The sequence below is a fragment of the Tripterygium wilfordii genome, chromosome 10, assembly GCF_013401445.1.
Source record: "Tripterygium wilfordii isolate XIE 37 chromosome 10, ASM1340144v1, whole genome shotgun sequence".
Classification (NCBI taxonomy): domain Eukaryota; kingdom Viridiplantae; phylum Streptophyta; class Magnoliopsida; order Celastrales; family Celastraceae; genus Tripterygium; species Tripterygium wilfordii.
Window position 1 is genome coordinate 2,746,339 of NC_052241.1, and position 27,418 is coordinate 2,773,756.

A 27,418-nucleotide genomic window follows, 5' to 3' on the forward strand; every position below is an offset into this window, starting at 1 on the left:
TCTCTGTAAGTAAAAGTAATTGGCAATAAGCAACACTAAACCATACCCCGAGGCATTGAAGAGCTTGAGCTAAAGATCGAGAGAGAGACAAGAGTAATGATAGATAACTGCTTATTTTTCATTACATAGTGGCAGGGAGAGAGTTGGGTGGACAGTGCATGTTTAGTGATTCACATTTCACAGTAAAGCCTTTTACTAGAGATGGACAAAGAAGCTGGTGTGTTAAAGAGATGGCAAAAGATGAGTTCTTTGTAATGCTGATGTGAATTTGATTGATTGAGGAACACGTTTCATGATAAGAGTAAAGATGTGAGTAAAGATGTGAAGAGCCGGGGATTGACAGGGTAGCCCAGTGGTAAGGCGAGTGTCTGGACATGCTCTAAAGGTTCTGTTGTGAAGCCACTACAAATTTTAAAAAATAAAATAAAAATTATGAATATGTTTTGAATGGTTTTACGCATTCAACAATATATTTTTATTTCAAAAAAAATAAAATTGAATATGAAAAATGCATAAAAATTCTGGACCGTTCAATTAGTCTGCTCTTGCATCAACCTTCATTTTCCATTCCTCTACAATTTTTCAAAAGCCTGCAAGTAATCTCAATAAGGGGCCTAAATATAGCAAGCTGGGAGAAATTGTGTGGGCGGAAGGAACAGTTCTATTACCAAATGCAGTGTTTCTACATTAAACAATAAATTAATGGGAAAGAAAACAAGAAGCGCAATAGAACATCAAAGGAAGGCAAAATTCTTCGATTCAAGTATTGTGTAATCCCCAACACAGAAATGGTACTTAGTTTTCATTTGAGGACCCTGTCACCCGCTCGTGACACCCCCTGCTAAGTCCTAACCATGCCAACTTTGTAGAGGTCAAGCTCGATGCCCGACTGCTCAACCACATAGTAGAGCATTGCTTGGGATCGGATATTCATCCCTCCATGAGTTTGCAGGTGAATATACACGAAGATAGAATTGTTGTCCTAAGTACTGGCGTGCCCAGTTCTCAGACCTCACGTTCCACATTCCTACATCGTCCAGAGGCATATAAACCGCAGTCCATGAATTTGGATACATCTGCATTAATAAAGTACCACAGAACAATCAAAATATGCCTTCCCTGTCACCACCAGAAATCGTAGAAACGAATAGGTGTACATATATCACGCTAAGTATGTCAAAATGTGAGAATTCAGGAAGATGCATGACAAGAACTCTGAAACAATTAACTGAGCATGTTAACATGTACACCTATTCGTTTCTACGATTTCAAAAACAATCTCACGTAACCTCTAAAGTCGGCTGCCATGACAGAAGTTTGGAGGTAAGCACCAGCACCAGTGGGACTGTTGTGATACTATGAAGGCTGACAACTCCTGATATCTTGAAATAGTCAGCAAGCTTAAGAGGATTGTCAGCTGGTATGAAGGACACACTATTGACAGCATATCGGTGCTTGCAATTAATAACTGGAGCAGAATTCTGAAGTCGAATTGTACGAGTTGTGTTGATCATTCCATAATGATAACAACCTTGCAGATTTGGTCTAACAGCCGCATATATCCAACAACTGAGACAGGAACCGTCAACAAGGTCACAATGCATGAGACGAAACATTTTAATATTTGATGAACGAAGAAGAAGCACCTTAGCCAATGCTAAACTTAAATTCCATTTTGTAGTAACTAGAGCATTTATGGGCCTGCCACCTAGTTGACAATGTGCATGTTGCTACAGCATTTTTGGTTGCAAGGAAAGAAAGAACGCGATGGAGAAGACCATCTGACAGTTGACTTTTTCCTCCAACAATCTTCTGTATTATCGTATCAGCCAATGTACAAGTGACATCCATTCACTAAAGGGAGCTGTAGCAACCTCCATATTGTCAACTAGGTGGAGAAGACCATCTGATACTTGGCCGATTCTATCTTCACTCTCAGCCACTCTTTCTCCTTCAACCATCTTCTGTATTTTCATATCAGGCAATGTATAAGTGACATCCATTCACTAAAGGGACCCCTGATAAGTTTGTAGAAAATGATGTTACAAATCCAAGCAGAGAAATGTTTTTAAGTGAAAAATCATAAAGTTAAAAGGAACTAAATCTATTTTATTATCTTTAAACAAACAATCCTTCTTTTATATGCAAAGGATACAAGATAATCACACATATGCTCAACAATCCCACATACACAACAGGTTTAGGCCAGATGACTATCTTCCCATCTTCAAAGTGAATAAAACTCCATGCTTACCAGTAATTTGTCCAATGAGAGCCTTTACATTGGTAAGGCTAAAATGAGAAAGGATCCATGCTTATCGTAACTACTAAAGGAAAAAACCAAAATAATTCATATTTCAATCATCATCAGACATGAAGACTGAGACTGGTTAAAAAACCAAAAATATTTAATGCTACTGACGTTGATTCCACCATAAATTTATTGCAAAATATATGTTTCTCTTGAATAAAAATTACAAGACTCCCCCCCCCCCTCCAATTTGTAGAGCCTTTGGCAACATCAGTCTTTCTGAAGATTTACTTTATAGAATGACTACTTTCCACCATCACGAGAGCTTAGTAAGCAATTTCAACCTAGAGACACTCCTAAATTGAAACTTGCTTGTCCTTCACGATTGATGGGTCTCTCTCTGCCAACAGAGTAACAGACAAAGAAATCACAGAGTAAAGAAAAACCCAAATCACAAAAAAAGCGAAGAAATTTATACTAACCATAATAAGAAAAATCGAATGTCATTCGGAGGAGGTCAATGCGTCCCCAATTGCAATCGCGTTTATCTTTAGGGTTCATAGAAAATTTTGACCTAATTTAACAGGAAATGTTGCCATTTATGAGTGATGCGGAAAAACTTCTTTTCTAGAAGGCCCAAGGTGATCATGGGTTTATGGGCCTGAAGTTCTGAGCCTGTCATGCCTATGGGCTTTTGGGCCCGAAGTACCGAGCCTGTTTAAAAGAATGAGGCTTGTGGTCCGTACCTGAGGTCCAACAATGCATAAGAATCTCTACCCAAATTGCTTCGTTAATGGAGGGCCCGGTGGTGATCATGGATTCATGGGCCTGAAGCCCCCAAGCCAATCAGACCCAAGTTTAGAATAAAATATTTCCACCAATTGACAGAGTAAACTACAACGATTAAAGACAAATGGGGAATATTCATTATGTTGCTTTCGAGATTAGCTAAGATTCCAAAGAGTGCTCTTTTGTTGCTCTTCTATGATGAATTCAATATTGTTTGTTACCAAAAACAAAGACTCAGAAAACAAAAGAAACAGAGGATCCATGGATGCAGTAAAGGGAGCAATAGCAGATGCAGTTTTGACATCCATGTGGGTGCTCAGCTTGCCATTTCTGGGGATCTTCACATAACTCATAGTAACATTTCTGGGTCTTCAATTCCAATCTCTAGCAGGTCTCTTCATAACAACCATTGTTGCATCTCTATTTGTGCTAATTTTCACCCTTGTTGGGACTGCCTTGGGTGGTGCCAGCTTCAATCCCACCACCACAGTCTCATTCTGTGCTGCTGGCCTTAAACCTGACTTGTCTCTTACATCCATGGCCGTCCGGTTTCCTGCTCAGGCAGCCGGTGCAGTCGGTGGTGTCAAGGCGATCATGGAATTGATGCCAACACAATAGAAACACAATCTTGTGGGACCTTCTTTGAAGGTAGACTTGCACACTGGAGTTATAGCTGAGGGGGTGTTGACTTTTTTGTTTTGTCTTGCTCTCCTTATGGTCATGTTAAAGGGTCCTAAAAGCTTTTTCTTGAAGGTGTGGTTGTTGGCTGTAGCTACTGTGGGGTTGTTCAAAGCTGGTTCTGGATACACTGGTCCTTCTATGAACCCTGCCAATGCATTTGGTTGGGCTTATGTGAAAAATTGGCACAACACTTGGGAATTTTTCTATGTTTATTGGATTGGTCCTTTTGTAGGAGCCATTTCTGCAGCATTGGTTTTTCGCCTGCTTGTCCCCGCAGCGATTAAGCAAAAGAAAACCTGAAGAATTGCTGTGAAAATAAGACTCTGATTTCATGTAATAAGAGGTAATGTTAAGGAAAATGTAGTGTATTTTGTATAGTATTCACGGATGTTTCATGTGTGGCAGCAATGCAGCATGTGAAGTAAAATGGATGTCAATAGCACATAAAAGTGAATAATGGAGATTGGTCTTATAATTTGGGCTTTCACTTACACACAACAGTTTGTCCGCACTAGGCCCAATGGACTTACAGGTTTGTTCTCTTTGTGTTAGGCTAGGGAGACCCGGCCCAACCGGCCTCCAAGATTTACTTGGAAAACCGATAACTACCCGATGTGGTAGTTTTTAACACGACCCTCACTTACATGCAACAGTATGTCGACGGATTTGTCCTCCCTGACAACCGGCCTCCTAGATTTACTTGGAAAACCTATTGTCATGTGTCAAGGTTATTGGCCCACCTTATATGTTGGATCATATTCCAACAACTCCCGATGTGGTAGTTTTTAACGGGGCCCCCTCACTTACACACAATAGTTTGTTGACAGATTTGTCCTCTCTAACAACCGGCCTTCAAGATTTACTTGGAAAACCAATTGTTATGTGTTAAGGTGATTGGCCACCTTATATGTTGGATCATATTCCAACAACTACCCGATATGTGGTAGTTTTTAACAATTGGTGAACAAGCTCCTTGAAGTTGAAGACAACCAGTATATATTGTTCTTCAAAGGAATCTGTCTATTTAACTAAGCTGCCACATTAGCAGTTAATGCAAAGCCCCAAGAAAAATGTTTTATATTAACAAAAACGACTACTCTGAATTCAACATCAAGTTGGTTCCTCGACAAGTATAGGAAAAATCACATTCTGGGCGCAGATGAATCAGTACAAATTTCTGTCCTGTATTAAATATATGACTCTGGACAAAAGCACTTGAAACCACCAACTAAGATATTATACATTGCTATCAACAGGCTGTAACTTATTGTCATTTTGGCTTTGTAGTGATAGATACCAACCATACTTGAGAAAACTAGGGAGACCAAAGGAGAGGGTGATATGCAGCAAGGCAGCTGTCGGAGATGCAGATTTGACCTCCCTATGAGTGTTCAGCTTGCCATTTCGGGGCATTTTATCGTCAATCGCGGTGAGATTTCTGTGGGTTCAGATCCTGTCACTGGCTAGTCTTTTCATTAAAACAATTGTAGCCATTTCTTTTGTGTTGACCTTCAATGGTCGGCAATGCAATGGGAGGTGCAAGCTTCAATCCCACCACTACATTGTCATCCTATGCTGCAGGCCTTAAACCAAACTGGTGTCATGTACTCATGTCTATGGCTGTCTGATTTCCTGCTCAGGCAACCGGTGCCGTTGGTGGTGCCAAGTTAATTGTGCAATTCATTCCAACATATGATTAAAGTGTTAGGGAGATATCAACCTCGTCAATGGCCTAAAGATAAGTCACAATGTCCTCGTTGTGCCCACTCTCCCATCGTTTGCACTTTCATTGGTATAACACGACTCCGAGCCACATGCATCTATTACTACTTTTACACGCACACCCGTGAGGGTACGTAGCTAACATAGGCAATAGGTTATGGGCACGTCCATGTATATTAACCATTAACTTTCTTATACTTATCCGATGTGTGAAGTCGCAACGCATTTGGCTGGGCATATGTTCAGTATGGCATTAGCCGCATAACAATTGGGAGTTCTTTTATGTTTACTGGATTGACCCTTTCATTGGAGCAAATATCTGCTGCTTTTGTTGTTTGCTTGTTCTTCCAAGCACCAGTTAAGCAAAAAGCAAAAGAAAGCATGGGGGATCTTCAATGGAAACTAGATTCAGTTTGACTTAATAAAGATAGTTTCTTTTTTTTTATTTCAGTAGTAAACACTCATGAGCATCGCAATTTCACAAAGCACTCTCACTTTCAGAAGAAAGATAAGAAAAATGCATCATGGCATATGGCCAATGATGCGAGAAAACTGAAGTTTCGAAGGGGAACTCTGTATCTTCTCAGCACAAACATAAGATCGTAGAAGTTTCAACCGTAGCTCCCACGCTCTGCCGTCTGTTTGCTGATTCTAGTTCCTTGCAAATGGACATATAGCTGTTCATAGTTTGTAGGAAATTCCTGATAACTGGACATCTTGATTCCACTACACCAGGCTTTGAATCCCATCAGTATTTCCTTCCAATGAAGACTCTATTTGAACAGCAGATATGTTGGTTCTGATGCCTTGAGACTCTTGTTTTCTATTACCAGCAATCCAAGCATACTTGTCTTTGATGTTTCTGAAAGGCCACCAGTAATTCAACATTTGCATATTCTATGGTATCAAGCTGAGTTGTGCTTTCAGAGTTATCAATTTCAAATAATCAGAGAAGAGATTATTTTCTAAGGAAGAAACCAATTTAGTTAAGCTGCAGCCACATACTCTTGACTGTCACTATTAGAAACACCAGGATTCCACAGTAGATCTATTTTCAAGATTGGCAAACATTGGTACTTTTTTCCAGTGACGAGGGAAACGCCCAAGTACATGCGTTAAGTGGTTCAAATAGCTAACTTAATCATCTGAATGAACGATTTTTTTTTTCAAATATTGAAACTTCTTAATGGCTTTAATATTTCTACACCCACCAAGTGAATCACTCCCAGCCTCCCACCATCCCCAACTCAGAAAGTCCAGAGTCCACCAATGTACAGTTCAAAACTAGATTGAAGGCTAAATGTTGAATAAACACAGGCTTAACAGAACCGTTGTATGAATTTGACAAACTTAAAACATACCTAAAGAATACAGTAGCAGGAGCAGCCACCACCGACAAAGAAGAAGCTGTTGAATGGTCCAGCTCTGACTCTGCTTTAATGGGTCTCACAAGCTTATCCAATTCACAGACTCTATCTACTGATGTTGATGGAATAAAATAGCAACAATGGTAGGGAACAGCCAATTCATGGATCTGCAAACATGAAAGAGAAAAATACCTATTGGTCACAATTAAAATTACAAAGAAAAAAAAAACACCAATAGCAAAAGAAGAAGAAAATAATGCAAGGTACCGCTAGAACGACAGAGTGAAACTCTGTGCTGTCAAAGCCATGAATGGAAGTTAATCTGGTCTTGGTTCTTGGGCATGAATGGAAGTTAAATAGCATAGAGAGAGAGAGGAGTTCATGTTCATTTGTGGGTTCATTGAACCTGGTCGCTCTGTATATATGCTTGCTTTGTCACAAAAGATGGAACTATGCATAGACGCATTATGAGAGAGAGAGAGGGAGGAAACGTAAAAGTTGTAGCCGAGCACGGAAAAAGCCAAAAGTGGGAGGACGGAATTTGATGGCCAATGATTACTCATTCGTGAATCACGACTGTATGTATTTTTGTGAGTAGAAAGACTCGTAAGAGTATATTCTTTTGCCTTTCTGAATTATATTATAGGCAAACATACATTAATATATACATGTAGGGACGTAGGGTGTTAAAAAATTGATTCGGGTCAGTTTCAAGTCGAATAACATTACGTGTTTATAGAATATTTACATGTTCGAACCCTAATCCGAATTGAATTTTGAACGTACCTAATTGACCAAGCTCATATTGATTTAAATTTGGACAAGTAAATTGGACAATAAACTAATCCAGGTTAAAACCCAGACAAGTAAACCTGTGTGTTTGAACCCAGACCAAGTTTTAAACATGATAAAAAAAAATTGTTCGGACCAAATTTTAGAGATATAAGTTATATCCAAAAGAAAAATGCTTGAGACCCCTAAAAAGTGACCCCCAAAATACCTCCATTTAATGTGTGTTTTTAATCAATGACTATTTTAATACCACATAAATTTAGGAGACTTTTGGGGATCAAATTTTTGAGGTCTCTAGCATTCTCCTATCCAAAATTGGTTTAATCTAGGCCGACAAAATTTTGCCACCCTTGTATACTTACACTGTATTCATAGTTAGGGGTGTTAATGGGCTTTTCGGCCCATAATTCCTTGTCATAATGATTTCATTTTTTTAAGTTCAGTCCAGATTAGGCAAATACTACAGGGGAATGATCTTGAACCCTTGACCTTGGACTACACAATGCTCATGAGCAATGCTTTCTCATAACAGCACCACCTTAGTCGAAATACAGTTCCAACTTCCAAGCATGAATCCTTCTCACAAAAAACAGAAAAAAAGAAAAGAAAGAAGTTCTCACTATGAAAGTGGGAGTGTACAAACTTGGTCTTTAGGTTGGAAAATGAGAATTCTAGCAGCAAAGATGTCATTCTACATCAGAATTCTGGATAACTGGCAGAAACAATTATGTGGAAATTGCTACTCTGTCTATATACTGCAGGCAAGCTGAGAAAAAAAAGCCCATGTTACTTGAAAGTCAACCTACAGGCAAGCTGGGATCTTCAACCTTCCTTGAGGCTTTTGTGAATAACCAGAAAATTATGTCCTCTCCACCATCTTTGGAAACTTAATAGCTAAAACATGGCACAACGTGGACGCATATTTCAACTTGTATGATGAATGCATGGGGCATTCACAAAGCTTCGTGTCTAAAAGGCCACACGAAATGTTTGGAGAAATGCCCTTACCACCACTGGCCAGAATTGGAAAGTTGTGGGAGAGAAAGACAACTAAAGAGCTGTTTCCATGGGATAGCAGCCAAGAACTCGAAGGAATGTTGCGAATTCCTGCAAACAAGAACATGATATGTCACGTCAAGAACTCTGAAATTTGTGCACCATATGAGAGTTTTTAATACAACATAAGATTCAGATGTAATCCCTTTGAAATAACTACAGCCAGTTAAAAGTAGCGACCTTGTCGTTACATCACCTTTGGCAATACAGGAAGAACGGGATTGATGGAATCAAATTACAATTCATTTTTTTTTAAAAGACCTGAAATTTTTTACTATGCTTAGCTATCCAAGTACATTAAAACGTCTAGCAAGAGTCGTTGATACAAACTTTTGGCTACAATCGAAGAGTCGACAGCATCAATAAAAAAAACAGTAGGATTCTTTCATGGTTCTCTCCTTTATTCATTTAGTTGCACACGGTGACCAAAAATAAAATAATTAGAAGGAAATGCACTCTCTGATACAGTATTCTTAGCCTCAGCAACAACAAAATATGAAGATAATCAGGGACCTAGAGGGAAGTCAAAGGAGAAGGAAAAAAGCAAAAGCATTTATCCAAATCAGAGCCAATAATAGGAGAAACTGGCCAGAACTAATTAAGATACATATTTGACAATAAAGGAAGAAAGACACTATAAGAAACAACAAACCTGAAGATGCCCTAAAGCATTTTGTGCGCGGGGCTCTGCCATGGAAGCCTCAAAATCAATATAGAAAAGGTAGTCAAAGTACCTGAAACCATCAAAGAGCCAGCCAAAACAGCATAGGTTATCATACCTGAGAGTTCAAATATAAGCTCCTTCACTATTGTCTTCTACGAGATAGCTATAACTTCAGAGTTCTGACATTATTATGGAAGGTGATAACTGATAACGCACACATTAACTGGGTGAACATGACATCATAAAATTCGAAAACTACAAACCAAAGACAAAAAGATAAGTGCATCAACAACATATCTAGGTGTATGTTTATGACATTGCTAAGTTTCTGATAATATATTGGCAACTCTGAAAGTTTTTAACTATAATTGAGCTCCCCCACAACTGTTTGGTATCCTCATCCACACAAATGATGACGGTACACCTGCAAAAACAATTTAGATGTCGACTTCACTCCTAGTCAAATTTAATAAGTAGAATGATATTTACCCAGAAAATGGGAGCAAAAAGACACTAAAAGGTTCTCCCAACGGTTTAAAGAAGACCAATGAATCTTAAGGTACATGTTAATGATATCCGCCGTAGACCCATGACTTCAAAACATCCCCCCCCCCCCCGGTATACCAGCTATGTTTTCAGAAATCTTATGATAGTATACCATCTACTCTAACCACAAATTAGCATGCATGCTTACACAAAATAGATTCCTGTGAGTGTACATGAAGCGTAGGAAAGAACGGTCCGCTAGTGCAAGGGTGTTTGATCAATCCAGTATTCTCCATTGGTCAAATTTATTATACGACACTTGCGATTCCGGTGGCACATAAGGGAGAGTGAATATCCCAATTCTATAGAAGCTTTAATGCAGGAAATTTGAATTATGTAGATCTGGTTGCTGCTTTGGCATATCAAGATCAATCTATGTTGGAGATGGGTTTCAAAATACTGAAGATCGTGCTTGGGAATAGAAGTTAAAAATTCAATGACATGCATTGCATTGGTCCTATTTATGTGTAGTGTGTAAAAGTACAAATGTTATTTAGGGCTGTTAACTGTTTATATGTGGTCATAAGCATGTAAGTTTCAATCATATCATTCAGATGCACCGATACAAATTATTTTTGTATACCAGCTATTTCACTCCCAATACGTGGTTGCACTATGGTTTCCCAACGGATACCATCGACTAAAAAAGACAATACTCACTTGGCAGTTCCTGTATTGGAGTCATCAACCACTCTTAGTGGTCTCTTTCTCTGGGGTCGACTTTCAATCTGGCATATACAGATGAAAACGTAAATGATCTTTGACCAAGGCTTTAATTTTATTGTATAGACTACCAGAGTTCTATTAGACAAATTGAATCTGTCTCCACTGTACCTTTCTCAAATTAATATCCCTCAATGCAAACACAGCCAATGCTTTGAATAATACTCCAGGGCCTTCATCCAAGGTAAAAACAACGCTAGTCTAGAACAAGGGGCAATTATATTTAATTCCATGAGCTCTCCGCAAACATATAGCAAATAATATGAGGAATTACCTTGAATGGCTTATCAGACCTTGGAATTATCGGGTCCCTTGCAAGAACCAGAAAACGATTTACACTGTCGGGATCATCCTGTGTCAGCCACAGAAGTTAAGCATATTGTGCATCAATGCTTGAGAAGCGTAGCTACTAGAAACATAGTCAAGGTAAGTAGGTCATGGATATGTGTAATCCTCACATATCAGTGTAAACAACAAATTCAGCTGTTTGGTCTGATATCCCCGTCTATATGTTAGCCCATTGGCCAAAGAAGAAAAACCAAGATCGGAAGTAATTTGTTCATCCAGGCAGAGGGGTTTTGGCAGTGTGTATGTGTTTGGTGGGGGAGGGGGTGGGGGGAACCTCACCTGGATTTGTTCTGCTAGTATGTTTAGCCCATAAATCTCAGCAGCTCGAGCGCTTGCTATAACACCAGCATCCCTCAGGCCCTTTGTGGCTACATACTAAAACCGAAGATAAAAGAATTAATTGAAGGATGATGAGAAAACATAAGCAAGGCACTATAATAGGCATTCATAAGTCACCTGAGCAGCACTAGCAGTGTCATCAACATTTTCTCTACTGACACCTAACTTACTCAGGAAAGTGTCACTTAAAGCCAATGCCTGCAAACAATAACTCGTCAAACGCTACGAATAGTCAAACAACGACCCATTGTCTTGATGAGAAGGTTAGGAGCCAAAACCAATCTAAAAAGCTCTCAATTGTGAAAAATGAGACCGCAATGTTATCAGGGTGTGGACAAGGCCACAATCCTAACAAGCGAAGCACAATTGAATGAACACAAATCACACATCAATCCTCCTAAGTTTATCCATTATATTAACTTCAACTTTTCATGAACTACTTTCACTTCTATATTAAGGATTCTACTGGAGCTCAACCGACCTCACATTCCTATCCAAAATCTTGGATTTCTAACTAAAACATTCAAATGCAATTATTTCCACTTTCGCAGTAAATGACACTAGATGTAGAGCATTGAGTCTAACCCAAAATTAGTATCCATTTATTGGTCTTTTAGAAGATAAAATACAATCTATAATCTCAACTTTATCCCTTATTTCCTTCTCAATGTTTAAATTAGAAAGCACACTTATGCAGGCAGACAACTTCGCATAAGAAACTGCACAGATATCTGCACCAAAAGAAAGGGAACAGAATCTATTCTAGGAATTGGAATGCAACATGATGCATTTCTGACCTTCTCATTGTAGAAACAAGATGGCACACACACATGCAGACAGATGCATGTGTAAACACAGACTCGGAAAGAAAGAGAATGAAGTCCAAACCTGTGGATGGCTTAAAACCCGTCTTAACTGCCCTGTTCTAACGCCGGGCAGAGCTAGGAGACAGAGGTTAACAGGCAACTGAACCTCACCAACAATATGAAGCCTATGACGAAGGAGTAAATCATAGTTGCGATGGATACTTCCACTGGATGAATTCTCAATTGGAAGAAATGCTTTATCAGCTAGCCATAATTCAACTGCCTGGGTAAAGAAAGTACATAAATGAGAAAACAAGAGAATTAAAACAGTGGTTCAATTCTTAAGCATTTTAACTAGACAGAACCAGCTGAAAGAGATGATATTGCAGCCTCTAATTTCAATAACAACGATCAAAGAAATGTCTAATGATCATGACATATGATTTCTTTTGTTCATTAACAGTATAGTTTTTAAAAACTACATAAAAGAATTCGCAATTCCCTGTTGTGCCCTAATAAGTGCCTATAGAGTATAGACATTTCACGAATACTGAACTTTAAATGCATCTTCGAATTCATCACAAGGTATTGTTTCACATTTGGGATAGACATTGAGTGCTGCATCCTCAGTGTAGGAACCCGGAGACCCCTGCACCATGAATTTGAGCAAGCGAAAAATAAAAGGTCAGCCAAGCAAACTTTATTGTGATTGTACCACAGAGCACAAACCTACCAACTACACAATAAACACCGCACCTTAAAGGATATCCGCACCTTTGAACCATTACTAGATTTTGTAGAAATGTCGGATACAGACAATGGTCCTGCAGTTGGTGAAGACATTGAGAATATAAGAAGTTCAAATTTATAATTATAAACAAATTTCATGATCTGTATTTGAGAACTGAACATTACAAACTTCGAAAGAGTTATTTGGTAGAGATGTAAATGTTAGAAAGGTAACCTCATGAGGTTCATAGAAAACCCAAATACATAGCTTCCAGATATGAGAAGAGATAACGAATGAAGTACTTTCAGTTTAATTTTCTTACTGTGCAAGTGGAAGTTTTCAGTACTAGATTATGGATTCACAAATGGAGTCCCACAAATGACATCTGTATGCACTGTCAGCCACATTTTTCTGCACTGTCAGTGGACAATAAGATTTTGAAAAACGATCCACAAATCTCATGTCAGGGTCAATTCCTTGTAAGATGCTAGGAAAAGCCAAAAAAAATGGGGAAGATTATACGTAGTATCCTTCTCATAACCTGTCGGTTGATCTTAGTAGAGACTAAAAAAATGGGGAATGATTCTTATTTTGGAGTGTAAAAATAAGCTTTAACTAAGGCCACAAAGAAGGTAGATTGCTAACTGGACAGTATGGAGAAATTCATATCATCCCAAAAGTTCGCCTTCATTTTGCTAAAATGAAGTGAGATTGTGAAGGAAACACACAGCAATTGTATAATGAAGCTCCAAGAAAATAGATTGCTTGGAACTGATCAATAACACTCGAACAAATTGAAACTCCACCAATAGATAGCTCAACCAGAAATGCTCAAGAAAGTCAATCGAATTAATTTTAAAATAAACTAAATAACTAACGACCCCATCAAATCAGGTAATTTCTATTGCCCGGTGAAATTCGAAAGCAATGCATCATAAGCTATCAAAGATTTGTAGTTCACAAAGAAACTGTAGATTAGAATGAACTGAACTGAACGAAGTGGAAAGAGAATAACGCACTCGGATAAGAGATCAAATCCTTTTGCGATCTCGGCGAAACGTCTTTCTCAGTCTGACTTACAACCCTCCACTGCTTAGCAGTTGGCTTTGCAGTCGTCACGTGTGTAACAGACCGCATCTTCAAATTCACCGGAAGACCCAAAAAGCTGCCCCATTTACCTCTTATGTCCGAATCCCCGACCCGTTCCACCGAATCTCCCCAGCTAAACTGAGAAACACCATAGCCCATCAAAGCAAGAGACTTCTGGGCCATCGGAAGGATAAAAAAAGCGAGACTTTTTCTGCTAATTATTAAGTTGTACGATTCCTGTCAAAGAGAGCGACTGAGGTAAATTTGAAGTAACGACGGGAAACAGAGTTGGTTGAGGAATTTTGTCGAATACATGAATGACAGTTTCAGATTATTAGGTGGAAACGTTGGCAGTTGGTGCTGCTAGTATTGTGTTAAGTACAACACGTTTCTTGGCGAAATGAAGGAGACGTACACATTTGTTTTGATAAGTCTGTCCAGCACACCAAACATGACCGGGCCAAATCCTAATCCAATCAGAAAATGTCACGTTCTTTGCGCCAACCAGACTGCACGATGTCGTTTCACTATTAAAACTTGTATATATATATTGTAAGGGCAAATGCAATGGTGAAGTGGTATTGGGCCAATAAAGATGTTGTCTTTTGCTGATGTGGCTGTATTGTAAAATGTGTTTTGCTTATGTGGCTGTATTGGGATAAGTGTTTTGCTGATGTGGATGTATTGATATTTGATATTTTGGTGTAGTTTTGTTGTGGATAATATGGAGGAATGGAATGTTGTTGGGTTGGGTGGAAAGAGAAAGTGTGTGGGAAGAAAAAGTGTATAGAAATTTGTGTTTTGCTGATGTGGCTGTATTAGAATACGTGTTTGACTTGACTTTTTGTGTAATAGAGGTGGGACCGGGCCAACAAAAATGTTGGCCCAGCAACCTAAATCCCATTGCATTTGCCCTAATAAATTGGGGGTTTCATATTTTCCTTATGTTTTTGAGTGATCGGACTCTTTGGCAAAGTTGGTGTAGATGTGTCTGTAATTTTTCATTGCCATGCTTGATGAATGGGACTATTTTTATTACGTACAACACCATATATTTTTTATAATTTTTTGGACAATTATACCCTTTTACAAAATGATTAAGAAACACATAAGAAGTAGTTTGATGTTAAATACAATCTTAAATTCTACTCAAACCTCACATGAAGTCTCGTCGAAATCCTTAACAGCACGAAGATCATGGAAGCTAGCCTAGAGAGCTTCTTTATACCTGCGGTCATGGTAATGTTCTCTGGCCATTTTGACAGAATTGTTCGTTAATTTGATTTTCAAATGCTCTACTAGAAAAGTAGACGCGGAACCTGAACGCATGGATGATGTCTTTCTTACACTTTGAATCAAAATCAAATCTTACGGAGGAGATGAGCACAGAGAATTATCTAGAACGAATATACTTTTGAAAAAAACAATCTATGATCATGAAGAACCAGGGGCCAATGGAAGAAGAGGCAAGGGTGGGCCTTGAAAAATTTTTTTCGTGTAATTTTTTTTTTTTTGACCTTCAGCCCAACTGTTGCGTATTCTAATTAGTCATTTGACTCGGCCCAGGAGTAATTGTAGCCTTTAGTTGTATATCCTGATAAATATATTTTTGATACTATCACAAATGAGGTGATCATGAAAGTATTTCAAAATATGAAAAATCGTCAAGAATATTTGTAAATTAATTTTCAATCATTATTTATCACTATTTTATAAACATTTAATAAAATTCCTAGGGGTGCTGTCCCCGAACCCCACTTGACTTTGTCCACCCTGACATAGAATCTTGTGTCCGCCTTTGTGAAAAACAATATATGAAGTTGCATGCTTTGTATTAACGAATTGGAGGAAGAAAAAAAAATCTTCTAGTGATTAAGTTGCAGGTTTTTTTATTATAAAAACACATATATATTTATACATTAAGGGTATAATAATAAATTTATGATAGTGTATTTATAAAAACACATATATTTTAAATTGTGGTGTATTTAACACATGGTGTTGTATACGAATAAAGATTAAAAGAAAAGAAAAAAAGTGTTTGTCCGTTTTTTTAAAAGGAATATATATTTGGTTTTTTATAAGTTGAAGATTCTGTTTTTGGTGTTTGTTTACAATAATTATTAATTTTTATCTTTTTTTAATGTGGTATATGTTCAAATGCACCTCTCAATTGGTGAACTTCCTCATAAATTCATAATATTTAACTTTCCTTTTTTTTTTTCTGTGAAAACAAATTACAATTTCCTTATCACATTATATAAAGAAAAACTAAAAGCCTTGAACCAAAATTGAAATTCGAATAACCATGAATTGTTTCCATAACAATATTTCACATAAAAAGAAATATACGTACTACATATTAAGATATTACATCGTACCCGCTTTTGCGGGTATTGTAGGAAGACCATAAGGATAGATATACCCAGAAAACAAGGCCAGATACAAGCAAGGCAGAGAGACCAAATAAGGCTAGAATACCAAGATTCTGAGCAATACTGAAGCAATCCCTCTCTTCGGGCTTGGAGGTTTGGACGATTTCTTGACGTTCAAGCGATGGAAACAGAATTGTTTGAACCGCAGGATCGAAAAAGTCCTTTATTCCATGAACAATGACATGACCATCATCGTAGATATTCCAATCAATGACATTAACAAGGTTCAGTTCAGCCTGGATGCCGGAGTCCGAGTTAATATTAGGTAATTGAGTAGTCATCACAACAGGATGGCCTGGAAGGAGTGTATGGATTGCGGAATGCATTCGAAGACCACCTCTTCTCAACTCAAGATCCTCCCTTTGAAGATAAAACGGGGTTACATGGTATGCGACGAGCGTCGGCGGAGGCTGCACGTACCTCGAAAGTGCATAGGCAACGTCAGTTGCACAAAATATGGTAAAACTAGTGGAATTTTGGCTTCCTATTAGACTACGTAGAGTGGTTTCTAGAGTCCATGCCGCGGCGTTGTAATCCTTCTCTTTAAGGGCGCTAGCGATTTCGGAGACATTAACTTCTCTGCTGCCATCATGTGTGCTAGTCTGGAAGTCTTCTTGGCTTGCTTTCACAGTGAATAGTGTTGAAAGCAAGAAGAAAACAACGAGAAGAAACTTTGTCTTGCTAGCCATGAAAGAAGAGAATCGTGCAGTGTGTGTATGCAATAATCAGATGATGAAACAATTGAATTGAAGAAGATTGTGTGATAGTAAGAATTAAGCCTCTGTGAGTGATATTTATAGAGACAACTTTGTTTGGACTTCTTATAATCCGAATAGTAGTCGGTTTTCCGAATCATGATAGGTTTAGATCTGCCATGCATGCAGGCTAGTCTGAGCTGGGTTTGAAAGAGCCACATGTGTATGAGGCCATACTATGCCTGAACTAGCTAGCCGAACCCAGAGCCCCATGGTTATATAGTTTAGCCCAATGGGCTGTCTCTTCTCCGTGGCCCTTGTTTGGAGAAATGATCATTTGATCACTAATATTTACAATTACAACTGAAAACTACGAAAAAGAATTTAAAATTATTTATCAGTTAATTTTTTTAAAAAAAAATTTTACTTCATTGAATTTCAATGTTTTTTTAACCGAGAACGAAAACATATAAGTTTTTCCTATTTACATAAGATATTGTTAATATATATAGATAATTTCAGTTTTTATTCATCAACAACGCGTATTCCTGGAGGAGATCATCCCATAGTAACTTTGCTTCAGTGAGACACTACAACAATAATGACTTTTAGTGGCGACAAATTTTGTTGCCTTTAATTAAAAAAACTTAGCGGCAACAACATATGTCCCCGCAATATGTATATCTATCCCCGCAAAAAAATTATGTCACCGCAATTTTCAGCCTAAAAATGTCGCAGACGGGAAAAAGTACCGCCAAAAAAAAGAAAATTAATAACTCAAAAAAAACCAAAAATGTATTAGGGTATCCATCGTGAATCTTCCAATTGTTTTCCCCGAGTAATATATTATTTTTCCCCAATTAAAATAGACGTCGTGAATAGTTGATTCGCGATCGGAGTGACGACCCTGACCAGACAGGGAGTAGCTGCAGCCAACTCATTACATTTGTGAAACATTTTTGTTTTTCTGTATGATATTGTAGCTTTGAACAGGTCATTGGCAAAAAATAATATTAAATTCTTTTAAAAGAAAATGGCTTTTGTGACGACATGTTATCGCCACTAAAGGATATAAGCCTTTTGTGGCAACAAGTAAAGTCGCCATGCGACAAAAGAGAAGCCCTTTACCATCTTTTGCGGCAATTCATGTCGCCACAAAAAGGAAAGATTGTTGTAGTGAGAGCACTATTGGAATGGGTGATCTTTTGAGAAGGTAAAGTCGTGCGGGTTCGATGTATCTACGGGAACCGAATAATCCAAAGTGAACAATATTGTTAATGTGTATTGGGCAAAAAATTCTAATATGGTATCGGAGCTAGGACCACCCACAGGTGAGGGGTACTTGTAGGGCTTTTCGAACCACCTACAAGTAACCCTAACCCGTAGTTCACTTGTTGGGTCTGATATAACATGGCCCACAAGTGCGGGGGAGTGTTAACATATATAGATAATTTCATCTCCTAACCATCAACAACGAGTTTTCCTGGAGGCCAGAGAACATCCCTTAATATCTTTGCAGTTAATTATAAAAAAAAAACTTTGTAGTTAGGCTTACTTCTGTGAGAACACTATTGGGATGAGTGACCCTCAGGGAAGGTAAAACCGTGTAAGCTCTTGTATCCACGTGAACCAGATAACCCAAAAAGGACAAATTGTTGATGTGTATTAGGCTGAAAATTCTAGTAGATATGAGTCTAGACTTAGATCGTCAAGCTCGTGTACATATAAGTGATACCATAAAAATTACGTGGAGAGACAATCTTCTTGCACGCACGTTGCTTGATAATACGTACAACTACTCATCAACTAATTCTAGAAATTCTAGAATATTTGAGACGCAATCGTGTAGTGCACGGTGCACCAAGTTGTTGATTGTGGACAACAACAAATTAACAATCTCTTTCATGTTTGTCAATTGTTGATACAGTCTTGTATACTCAAGGTGATTGCACCGCAGATCACCCCAACTACTCTCTTCCTTTTGAGCTTAGGATACCAATATATGGTGGGAAATTAGATCGGGTTGGTGAACCTATATGTCATCATTCAACACATCAAGTGGAGTTTAATTATAATAAATTATTATTATTATTATTATTATTATTTTAGACAAACATTAGTGGATTTGAAGAGATGAGAAGTTTCCTCAAAATCTGTACCTGGACTGCCTGGATAAGTGAATTATCCCAAAAGAAGTCAAGATGTCAAAAGACATGTACTCCCACGTCGCATTGACATAATCAAATTAATTGGTATACAGAAGTGATAGAGATACAATAAATGGGATCTCAATCATCCCAGTAAATAATATGTCACTCTCTGGTTTAATCACAGGTTTTATGAGCCACTACACCTACATCAATCAAGAGACAAGATTATTTACTGGGATCCCTATCTTTTCTGATTGACATATATAAGAAAAGATTCAGATACTCTCATACAAATGACGCGGTTTTTAAACCTAAATATTTCAAAAATGGCTCAGAAAAATAGATGTATGTAAACTTTCTGTTGAAGAGTGGACAATATCACTTTGATGCGTTTACACGGCAGCGGTGGTGCCGTTTGTAATAGATGAAGTAGATAACGAGTCAAAATTGGCTTACGTAGATAAACACAAAAACAGTTTCGATATAGTTAGTTTTATTATCTAGGTTGTTTCCTTTTCAGCAGCAAATGGTCCTCTATATATTAAGGCAGGTCCCCTCAAAGAAAAGTAACCCACCCAAAAGGGATTCTTTATATATATATATTGCTACAATTGTGAGAGATGGAAACACACACAAATGGATATATAATCTTCAACTAAGTGATCACACTTGCTTTTTCCTCTCTCTCTCTCTCTGAGATTTGAGAGCCCCGTATACAAAGCTCGGAAGCTAATTGCAGATGGGTTATGCAGCAGTACTGCTGGTGCTGGTGGAGAGGGCGGTGAAGAAGAACAAATATTGGATCGATATGAAGGTATTGGCGCGCCTCAATCGGAATACATGGTTGGATTGAAGTGAAGTATACTGATCATGTGAATTTTGATTGAGCCGCGTCAATATCTTGTTTTCTTTGCTACTCTCTCTTCCTCTCCTCTCTGTGATCATCTTCAACCCTAATTAGGTATGTAAAATTCCGAACTCTTTCTTCAATTAATTATGATATGAAATTTTTCAGATTCTGCTTTTAATGATTCTGTTGTGTCACCACCATACATGATATGATGATATTATTATTATATGTATCTTGACTAGTCTCATATTAGATAAGGTCTTGGATATGGAGTCGATCAAGGGCCAAAGCCTAGCTAAAGGCATGCCTTGGTTGTTACATTACAAGTTTTGCACACCTCGATCTGATCCCTAAAAGATCTCTGTATCGATGGGTATAATTGTCTTTTCATACCGAAAGATAGAGTATTATCTGGTCTGATTAATCACTTCTTGTATAGCTAGGGTTTCTCAAAATTAATGTGAACTGTATTTATATGATAAAGGGAAGAAATGCGTGGACCACCAATCCATGAACCTGTTAATAACATACATACCACATTAGTTGGTTAAGTCCCAATCTAGTGGAATATATTGGGTAAATTTATCCCTTACATGTTTTCAAGACATTTTCTTGGGTTGGGTTTCAGTATGTAGTAACTGTGTTTGGGCGTATTCAGTGTGTTAGGTTTCTAATTGTAGTAACTAGACTCATTAAGAATAAAGTTGAATGTGTCCGACGTATCCATAGTAAACCGCTTAATCCAAAATGGACAATGTTATTAGAGTGCAGAGAATCCATTGACCAGCACATAAGACAAGTCAATGTCTAATGTCTTCTATAGTTACGTTCTGAAAGAGACTGCTAAACTAGCTTAGAGTAGAAACAGACGCATCAGTTAATGAAGGAATCGTTTGATATGTGTTTGACAATAACTGTAATAAGTGTTATGGGACCGATTCGGGCATCAACCATTGGTTTCATTTGGTCTTATTCGATCCAGCCCCTACCAAAATATCATGTATTTTAGGGTTTGTTTTATATATGTTTTTGTCTCCAACTAGATCTAGACCCGTTGAAGTCATAACCTTGAGTACCTTGCTTTGAAGAGCCAAGAAGCTAAGGAAATGAATCAAAGGACTTTCGATCCATTGTTTCCTTAATCGAGCAGTCACCTCCCACTTGGAGGTCAGAGGGATAAACCCAAACACCTCACGAAGAGGCCAAAAGCATTCCTCAAGAAGAGGCCATAAGGAAAAACCCATGAAATATGCTAGAAAGAGGGTGGAGGAGGAGGAATTGAAAAAGCACCGCCTCCTCATGGCAAAGGCAGATTGGCGCGAGAAGTTTCAAGTTTGTAAAGCTGAGAGGGTTTTTCTCTTTCTTGAAATGAAAGAGAGCCTATTTTTTATATCAATGTGAGGGCCAACAAAAATTTCCACCATTTGTAAAAAAAAAAATTGTTGGCTTTTCATAAACAAGGGGACTCGAATTTGGGTATCACTAGGATGTTGAGTATATGCCTTAATCAAAACTAACGTCAACTTATAAAATACTTCAAAGTGGTCCTAACCCTCAAGTCACGAATTTCTTATAAAAAACTTTGAACATCTATACCCTCACCAACGGCGGAGTCATATGGGGATCGGGGGCCGAACCCCTTAATTTCTTTTAAATGATTGAATTCCGAATCATCTTCTACTTATAGAGATAGTTATCTCAAGAAAGTTTGAAAATAAGTTAATTTAAATGAGTTAAAAAGTGACTCAGATCCCAGACAAAAAATCTCAAGCTATCATCCCAATGATCCAGATAAAGTTTGTCAAGCCATATTGATATACAAAGATACTTTTGTTTTTCCCTTTGATTTTGCTATAATCAACGAGAAATTGGATAATTTTTCATTAAATAACCCTAAATTTTTTTTTTTGCTAAATCAATTTCCTAGATCCGTGCCTGAGTGGTGAGCTGAACTTTTGTTTTTTCTATGATAAATACTAAATTTGAGCCCTAACCGCAATGATTTATTGCTAATGCAATTAATAATGACGTGAGAGAAGCATCACCAACGCGTCATCACTATTCACTTACCTGCCACGTGGAGCCATGTTTTTTTTTTTAACCTATTCCTTGAGATTTGATTGAATTGAATATTACTCTTCCTTGCCACTTAACACTATTGTCTTGACTTCTGACCAAATCAATATCAGGGGACCCACTCCACAGATACGATTGGATTTGCCATAAATAATGCAAATATTAATTAGATATTCATTAGCCATGACCTTTTCCTTCCACTTCAGTAACCCCCACAACGCTTTTCTAAGGTCAAAAAGATGCCATTTTCAAAGTTCAGATACTCTAAAACCTACCATTCAAAAGTTAATTGACTTTCATGCCAGCAACTTATTAATTAATTACTATATGTATTAAAAAGAAGAAGAAGAAAATACTTGCAAGCAACTTTTTAAATTTTAATGGTGCAAGAGACTGGATAGGATACATCATTCATGTATTGTGAATTGAAAAACACATCTAGAATTGGAAAGTTACTTCTAAAGAAGCCCAGAGTTATCAACCAAGCAGGTGGGTAGGGCATTTCGTATTTTTATAGGAATTTATGTACTAGAATAGTGTAGGGGAAAGAAAATTTTTGGTTAATGAAATACCTGATCAGGCTCAATTCAATCACCCATTTTTCAAACGTTTTAATTTGGGTATCCAAATTTCTAAACTGTTCCAAATTAGTCACACGGGCATATTTCGCCCAATTTGGACAGTCAACCCTACCACGTGCCACTTTTACCTAACGATAAAAATTAAAATTATGTAATATTTTCTGACATGCACAAATCTAAACTAGGCGGACAAAAAGTACACAAAAAAATCATTCCAGCAAAATCACATTGCCACTACAAATCTTGTAAACTGATGTTCTCAACATCACACCTTCTCAAGTTCAACAAAGACGCAATATCTGTGCAACGATATGTCATGGAATTACAATTCCAGTGAGTTATTTGGAACAAAGTGATAAGTTCTAGTTTGATAACAACTGTTATTACAAGTGTCAAGCCACATCAACCTAAATTAGTTGATTTTGATTATATTGTGTCACGTGGGATGGTTGACTGCCCTAATTGGGTGAAATATGCTCGTGTGACTAATTTAGAAATTTGGATACTCAGATTGAATCTTTGAAAAATGAGTGACTGAGTTGAACTTGATCAGGGGTCCGTTTGGTAGAGCGCTTGGACTGATTTTCAATGCTAGCGGAAAAGTTGTGGAAAAAAAGCTGAGATTAAAGTTGTAAATTATGCTGTGAGTTGTTTAGTGAATTAAAAATTGACGTTAGCGGAAAAGCTATTGAATTAAAATATTAAAATATTAGATTTTATGATTAGTATATTAGATTTAAATTAATTTTATCAAAATTCATTTTAAGCATAATTATTTTTATTAATAAAACTAATAAAATAATTATTTTTATTAAATATAATGATTTTATACTAATTTTTGTTAGTTTAATCTTACATTTAATTTAATAAATATACTTTATTACTAAAATTAATGTTAAGTAAAAAATTTAATTATTTTAATAATTACTTTCTTATGTAAATTGATTAAAATAATGTGTTAAGTTAAAAATATTTAAAATAAAATAATTACACTAGTGGGCCCTCTCTGTCAGGAGCCCTTAATTGCTCTACACAAGTGGGGCCCTCTCTTTTGTCTTATTATCAAAAGTAACTCCTGTTTATGGGCCCCACACAAAATAAATTTTAAAAAAAAATTCAGAAGCTCCATTTAAGAGCTTCTTCTGAAATGCGGCCGGATCCGCTGTTATCATTGTGTTGTTTGGCACAGCAGTGCCGCAAAACGGGATCATTAGCAGATCCGTTTTGTTTTCTATTGTGCCAAACAGGCGGTAGATATTTTAATGACCAAAAGTTCTACCCCGATTAGTGTACGAGACAAATATATGCATTTCGATTAGGGTCATATTCTATGATTACGATTCTTTTATATATCTATATATATATATATAGATATATCTTCTGTCAAAAATTGATTTGATGGTATAGACGCTTATCAGCTCCCCATCTATGTCATGCGCTAATGATTTCCTTTTTTGACATTACGACCTTTACCACAATATTACTGCCTGTTTGGTAGGGCGGCTCCACAAAGCGGCTCCGTCATGCCAAACAGGCGAAAAGCGCCAGCGGATCAGCTAGAAATTTACAGCAAATCCGCTCGCGTAAAAGAAGCTCCATGGTTTTACCGCTGTAGCTTTTTGGCGTGGGTCCCATGCCAAAAAGCTGCAGCAGTTTTTTAAATTTTTTAATGTGTGGGTCCCACACATTTCAGATAAAAATATTACTATTTTATTAATGGGACCCACTTAATTGTGTTTAATGGTTTAAATATAATTATATTTTAATAAATTAATTATATTTATGCATTTATTATAATTATTATAAGAGTAAATTTAATATTAAAATAAAATTAATTTTATTTAAAAAATACAAATAAAATATTTATATTTAAGACTTTTAATTTTATAGGTGTTTAATTTTAATACATAATGATAAATTTAAAAATACAATAAATGTAAGAAAATTAAGTTGATTAATTAAAAAATACTTCAAATTAATTTTAAATATAAATTATATTTGATTAATTAAATTAACACTTAAAATTAATTTTAATAAAAATTATATTTATTATATTACTTTTAATATAAATATAAAAAACTAATATTATAATAATTTATTTCAACAGTTTTTCTGCTAACATCAGTTTTTATATCACCAAACACCTCATAGCATATTTCACAGCTTTAAGCTCAGTATATTTTTCATAGCATTTCCGCTAGCATTGAAAATCAATTTTTCCGCTGTGCCAAACGGAGCCGTAATGTTGTCCATAAATATAAGCACATCTAAATTGGAAAGTTATTTTTAAAGAAGCCCAAAATTATCAACCAAGCACATATGGAAGTGAAAAAAAAAAAAAAAAAACAAAAAAACGTATCGAAGTCCATTATTAGAAAGCCCATTGAGCCAAAAGTCATAATCATGGGGGCCCATGTAATATCCTATTGATTTTCAACGGTTGACGGGCTTGTGGAAATCTTATTGGGCCTTCAATTAATGGATCAAGAAGCCCAAAAATGGACTTCAAATCAGAGAACACAAACCGCGCACTCACAGTAAACATGTGTGGCACAGTGGGACTCGAACATAACAGGAGAGAAATCTCCTTCAGTCGCCTCCCCTCCACAGCCTAAAAATATGAATTATCCAAAGCCATCTTCGCATCTCCTTCTCTCATTATCCCAAACTTCCCCTTCTTTATCACTCTCCCAAAGAAATCAAGAAAAATCATGCTATTAAACTTCTCAGCTTCTCGTCCATATTCCTCCTCTTCCCTCTCCAGATTAACCAATTCAAAGTCACCCTTTTTGGAACCCTCTTTGAAACTTAAAACCCACCTCTTAAATTCTTTATCCTCTTCTATTGATTGTTCAGTTCCTTCTTCCAGACTCGATTTTCAGTGCAAGAGCCAGTTTTTATTCAACAAGAGTAGGTACCCACTTGGTAGGAGGGTTAATTTCAGGTCAGGTGCTTTTGCTGGATTGGATTATGGAAATTTCGAGAATGCCCAATCGGTGTTGGAGGCGGTTTCGGTGTTGACAGCGATAATTATTGTCCATGAAAGTGGCCATTTCCTTGCTGCGTATCTCCAAGGCATTCATGTAAGTAAATTTGCAGTTGGGTTTGGTCCAATTTTAGCTAAATTCAACGCAAAGAATGTAGAGTACTCAATTAGAGCTTTTCCGCTTGGTGGGTTTGTGGGGTTTCCTGATAATGATCCGGAGAGTAATATTCCTGTTGATGATGAAAATTTGCTTAAGAATAGACCAGTATTAGATAGGTTGATTGTAGTCTCAGCTGGGGTGATTGCCAACATAATCTTTGCATATATAATAATATTTGTTCAAGTAGTGTCAGTTGGTTTGCCTGTGCAAGAGGCCTTTCCTGGGGTACTTGTGCCCGAGGTTCAAGCCTCTTCTGCTGCTATCCGGGATGGGTTGCTTCCAGGCGATGTAATCCTTGCGATCAATGGAATTGAATTGCCAAAAGCAGGATCTACTGCGGTTACTGAGGTTGTTGATATCATCAAGAGAAATCCTAAAAGAAATGTGTTGCTCAAGATTGAGAGGGGAAAGCAGGATTATGAAATTGGGATTACACCAGATGAAAACGTTGATGGAACTGGAAGAATTGGTGTTCAGTTATCACCAAATATAAAGATTGAGAAGGTTGTGGCTAAGAATCTCTTAGAAGCCATTAGTTATGCTGGTAGAGAAATTTGGGGTCTCTCGTATAATGTTCTGGATGGCCTAAAACAAACATTTTTTAACTTCTCTCAATCTGCTAGTAAGGTTGCAGGTCCAGTGGCCATCATTGCTGTAGGTGCCGAAGTCGCAAGATCGAATAGTGATGGTCTTTACCAGTTTGCAGCTTTGCTCAATCTTAACCTTGCTGTAATAAACCTTCTTCCTTTACCTGCTTTAGATGGGGGCTCTCTAGCCTTGATTCTCATAGAGGCTGCTAGAGGTGGGAGAAAACTCCCTCTAGAAGTTGAGCAGTGGATTATGTCTTCGGGGATAACGCTCATTTTATTCCTCGGCTTGTTCCTTATTGTGAAGGACACCCTAAGCCTTGAGTTCATCAAAGAGATGTTGTGATCACTTACAAGTTGATTGAAGATGGAACTTGATCAGGGTTGAAAAGACAAACAGCTAGCTACGCAGCTGGTTACGAATCAATTATCTGGCTGTATGATGTTGCGCGGAGGGGTAAAACCTAGTCCCTCGGATGCTTGAAATGACCTGGTAGCTCCACTAAAGATGTTATACGTGTTCAATTGTTTTATGTAATATGGATCTATTTTACAGCTCTGTAAGTCATACCTTACTTCAAAGATAATGGTAAGTGGTAGCACTTGAAATGCAGCCATGAGTTTGAATGCTTTGTTATCTCTGGTAGACAATATACAACAATTACATTTTTTTTAACCTTTATATGATCCTGAGCTCGGAAGCCTTCTAGGGCTATTTTGACTGGAGCGGTTCATCTCTCTTGGATCAGCTGTTAATTGTTGTCATTGTTATCCATTCTGGTCTTTTCTTTGCTTATTGACATTGGAGACTGGAGAGGTTTATTTTTGCAAATGGGAAGTGACCTTTTCACTCTATTATAGGTTGGGTTTTTTCCCTTGATGCTGAGCTCTGGCATGTTTGCATATTTTCTTATCTGTAGGTAGGTTGAATGGTTTCTTTCTTCTTCTTTTTTATATGAATCTTACTTTCAAGTTTAGACTTTAGAGCATATATT

At 37.3% G+C, this 27,418-nt stretch overlaps 4 protein-coding genes, 1 long non-coding RNA gene and 2 pseudogenes across 14 annotated transcripts; 4 read left to right on the top strand and 3 right to left on the bottom strand.

Moving 5' to 3' along the window:
• Positions 1–621: 621 nt before the first annotated feature.
• Positions 622–2,840, bottom strand: LOC120007036 (L-ascorbate oxidase homolog). Of its 7 annotated transcripts, XM_038857192.1 has the most exons (5): positions 2,734–2,840; positions 2,566–2,651; positions 2,423–2,433; positions 1,290–1,569; positions 622–1,076 (listed from the first exon to the last, which is right to left on the bottom strand). In XM_038857192.1, the coding sequence occupies exons 2-5, from the start codon at positions 2,566–2,568 to the stop codon at positions 894–896; spliced, it is 477 nt and encodes a 158-aa protein (XP_038713120.1). In that variant the 5' UTR covers positions 2,569–2,651; positions 2,734–2,840; the 3' UTR covers positions 622–893. The 7 variants fall into 7 exon arrangements, with proteins under 7 accessions (XP_038713120.1, XP_038713123.1, XP_038713122.1 ...); XM_038857195.1 differs by lacking the exons at positions 2,423–2,433; positions 2,566–2,651 and adding an exon at positions 1,875–2,018; XM_038857194.1 differs by lacking the exons at positions 2,423–2,433; positions 2,566–2,651 and adding an exon at positions 1,647–2,018.
• Positions 2,841–3,198: 358 nt separating this feature from the next.
• LOC120008041 lies at positions 3,199–4,100 on the top strand (annotated as a pseudogene).
• A 77-nt stretch (positions 4,101–4,177) lies between these two features.
• On the top strand, positions 4,178–5,860 carry LOC120007228 (annotated as a pseudogene).
• LOC120007753 lies at positions 5,835–7,290 on the bottom strand. The gene is made up of 3 exons (XM_038858170.1): positions 7,078–7,290; positions 6,805–6,977; positions 5,835–6,305 (listed from the first exon to the last, which is right to left on the bottom strand). The coding sequence occupies exons 1-3, from the start codon at positions 7,171–7,173 to the stop codon at positions 6,170–6,172; spliced, it is 405 nt and encodes a 134-aa protein (XP_038714098.1). The 5' UTR covers positions 7,174–7,290; the 3' UTR covers positions 5,835–6,169.
• Positions 7,291–8,196: 906 nt separating this feature from the next.
• Positions 8,197–14,317, bottom strand: LOC120007720 (arogenate dehydratase/prephenate dehydratase 1, chloroplastic-like). Of its 3 annotated transcripts, none has more exons than XM_038858120.1 (11): positions 13,834–14,315; positions 12,859–12,908; positions 12,641–12,733; positions 12,167–12,367; positions 11,396–11,476; positions 11,219–11,314; positions 10,866–10,943; positions 10,703–10,792; positions 10,529–10,596; positions 9,311–9,392; positions 8,197–8,709 (listed from the first exon to the last, which is right to left on the bottom strand). In XM_038858120.1, the coding sequence occupies exons 1-11, from the start codon at positions 14,084–14,086 to the stop codon at positions 8,653–8,655; spliced, it is 1,149 nt and encodes a 382-aa protein (XP_038714048.1). In that variant the 5' UTR covers positions 14,087–14,315; the 3' UTR covers positions 8,197–8,652. The 3 variants fall into 3 exon arrangements, with proteins under 3 accessions (XP_038714048.1, XP_038714047.1, XP_038714049.1); XM_038858119.1 differs by having other exon boundaries at positions 12,841–12,908; positions 13,834–14,313; XM_038858121.1 differs by lacking the exons at positions 8,197–8,709; positions 9,311–9,392 and adding an exon at positions 9,399–9,746 and having other exon boundaries at positions 12,841–12,908; positions 13,834–14,317.
• A 5,414-nt stretch (positions 14,318–19,731) lies between these two features.
• LOC120007167 lies at positions 19,732–21,567 on the top strand. Of its 2 annotated transcripts, none has more exons than XR_005470156.1 (2): positions 19,732–20,144; positions 21,077–21,567. It is a non-coding gene; the product is annotated as an uncharacterized LOC120007167 (long non-coding RNA). The 2 variants fall into 2 exon arrangements; XR_005470157.1 differs by having other exon boundaries at positions 21,122–21,567.
• Positions 21,568–25,248: 3,681 nt separating this feature from the next.
• On the top strand, positions 25,249–27,052 carry LOC120006989 (membrane metalloprotease ARASP, chloroplastic-like). Its single transcript, XM_038857120.1, has one exon. It carries the CDS (start codon positions 25,402–25,404, stop codon positions 26,767–26,769), a length of 1,368 nt encoding a protein of 455 aa, XP_038713048.1. The 5' UTR covers positions 25,249–25,401; the 3' UTR covers positions 26,770–27,052.
• Positions 27,053–27,418: the final 366 nt, after the last annotated feature.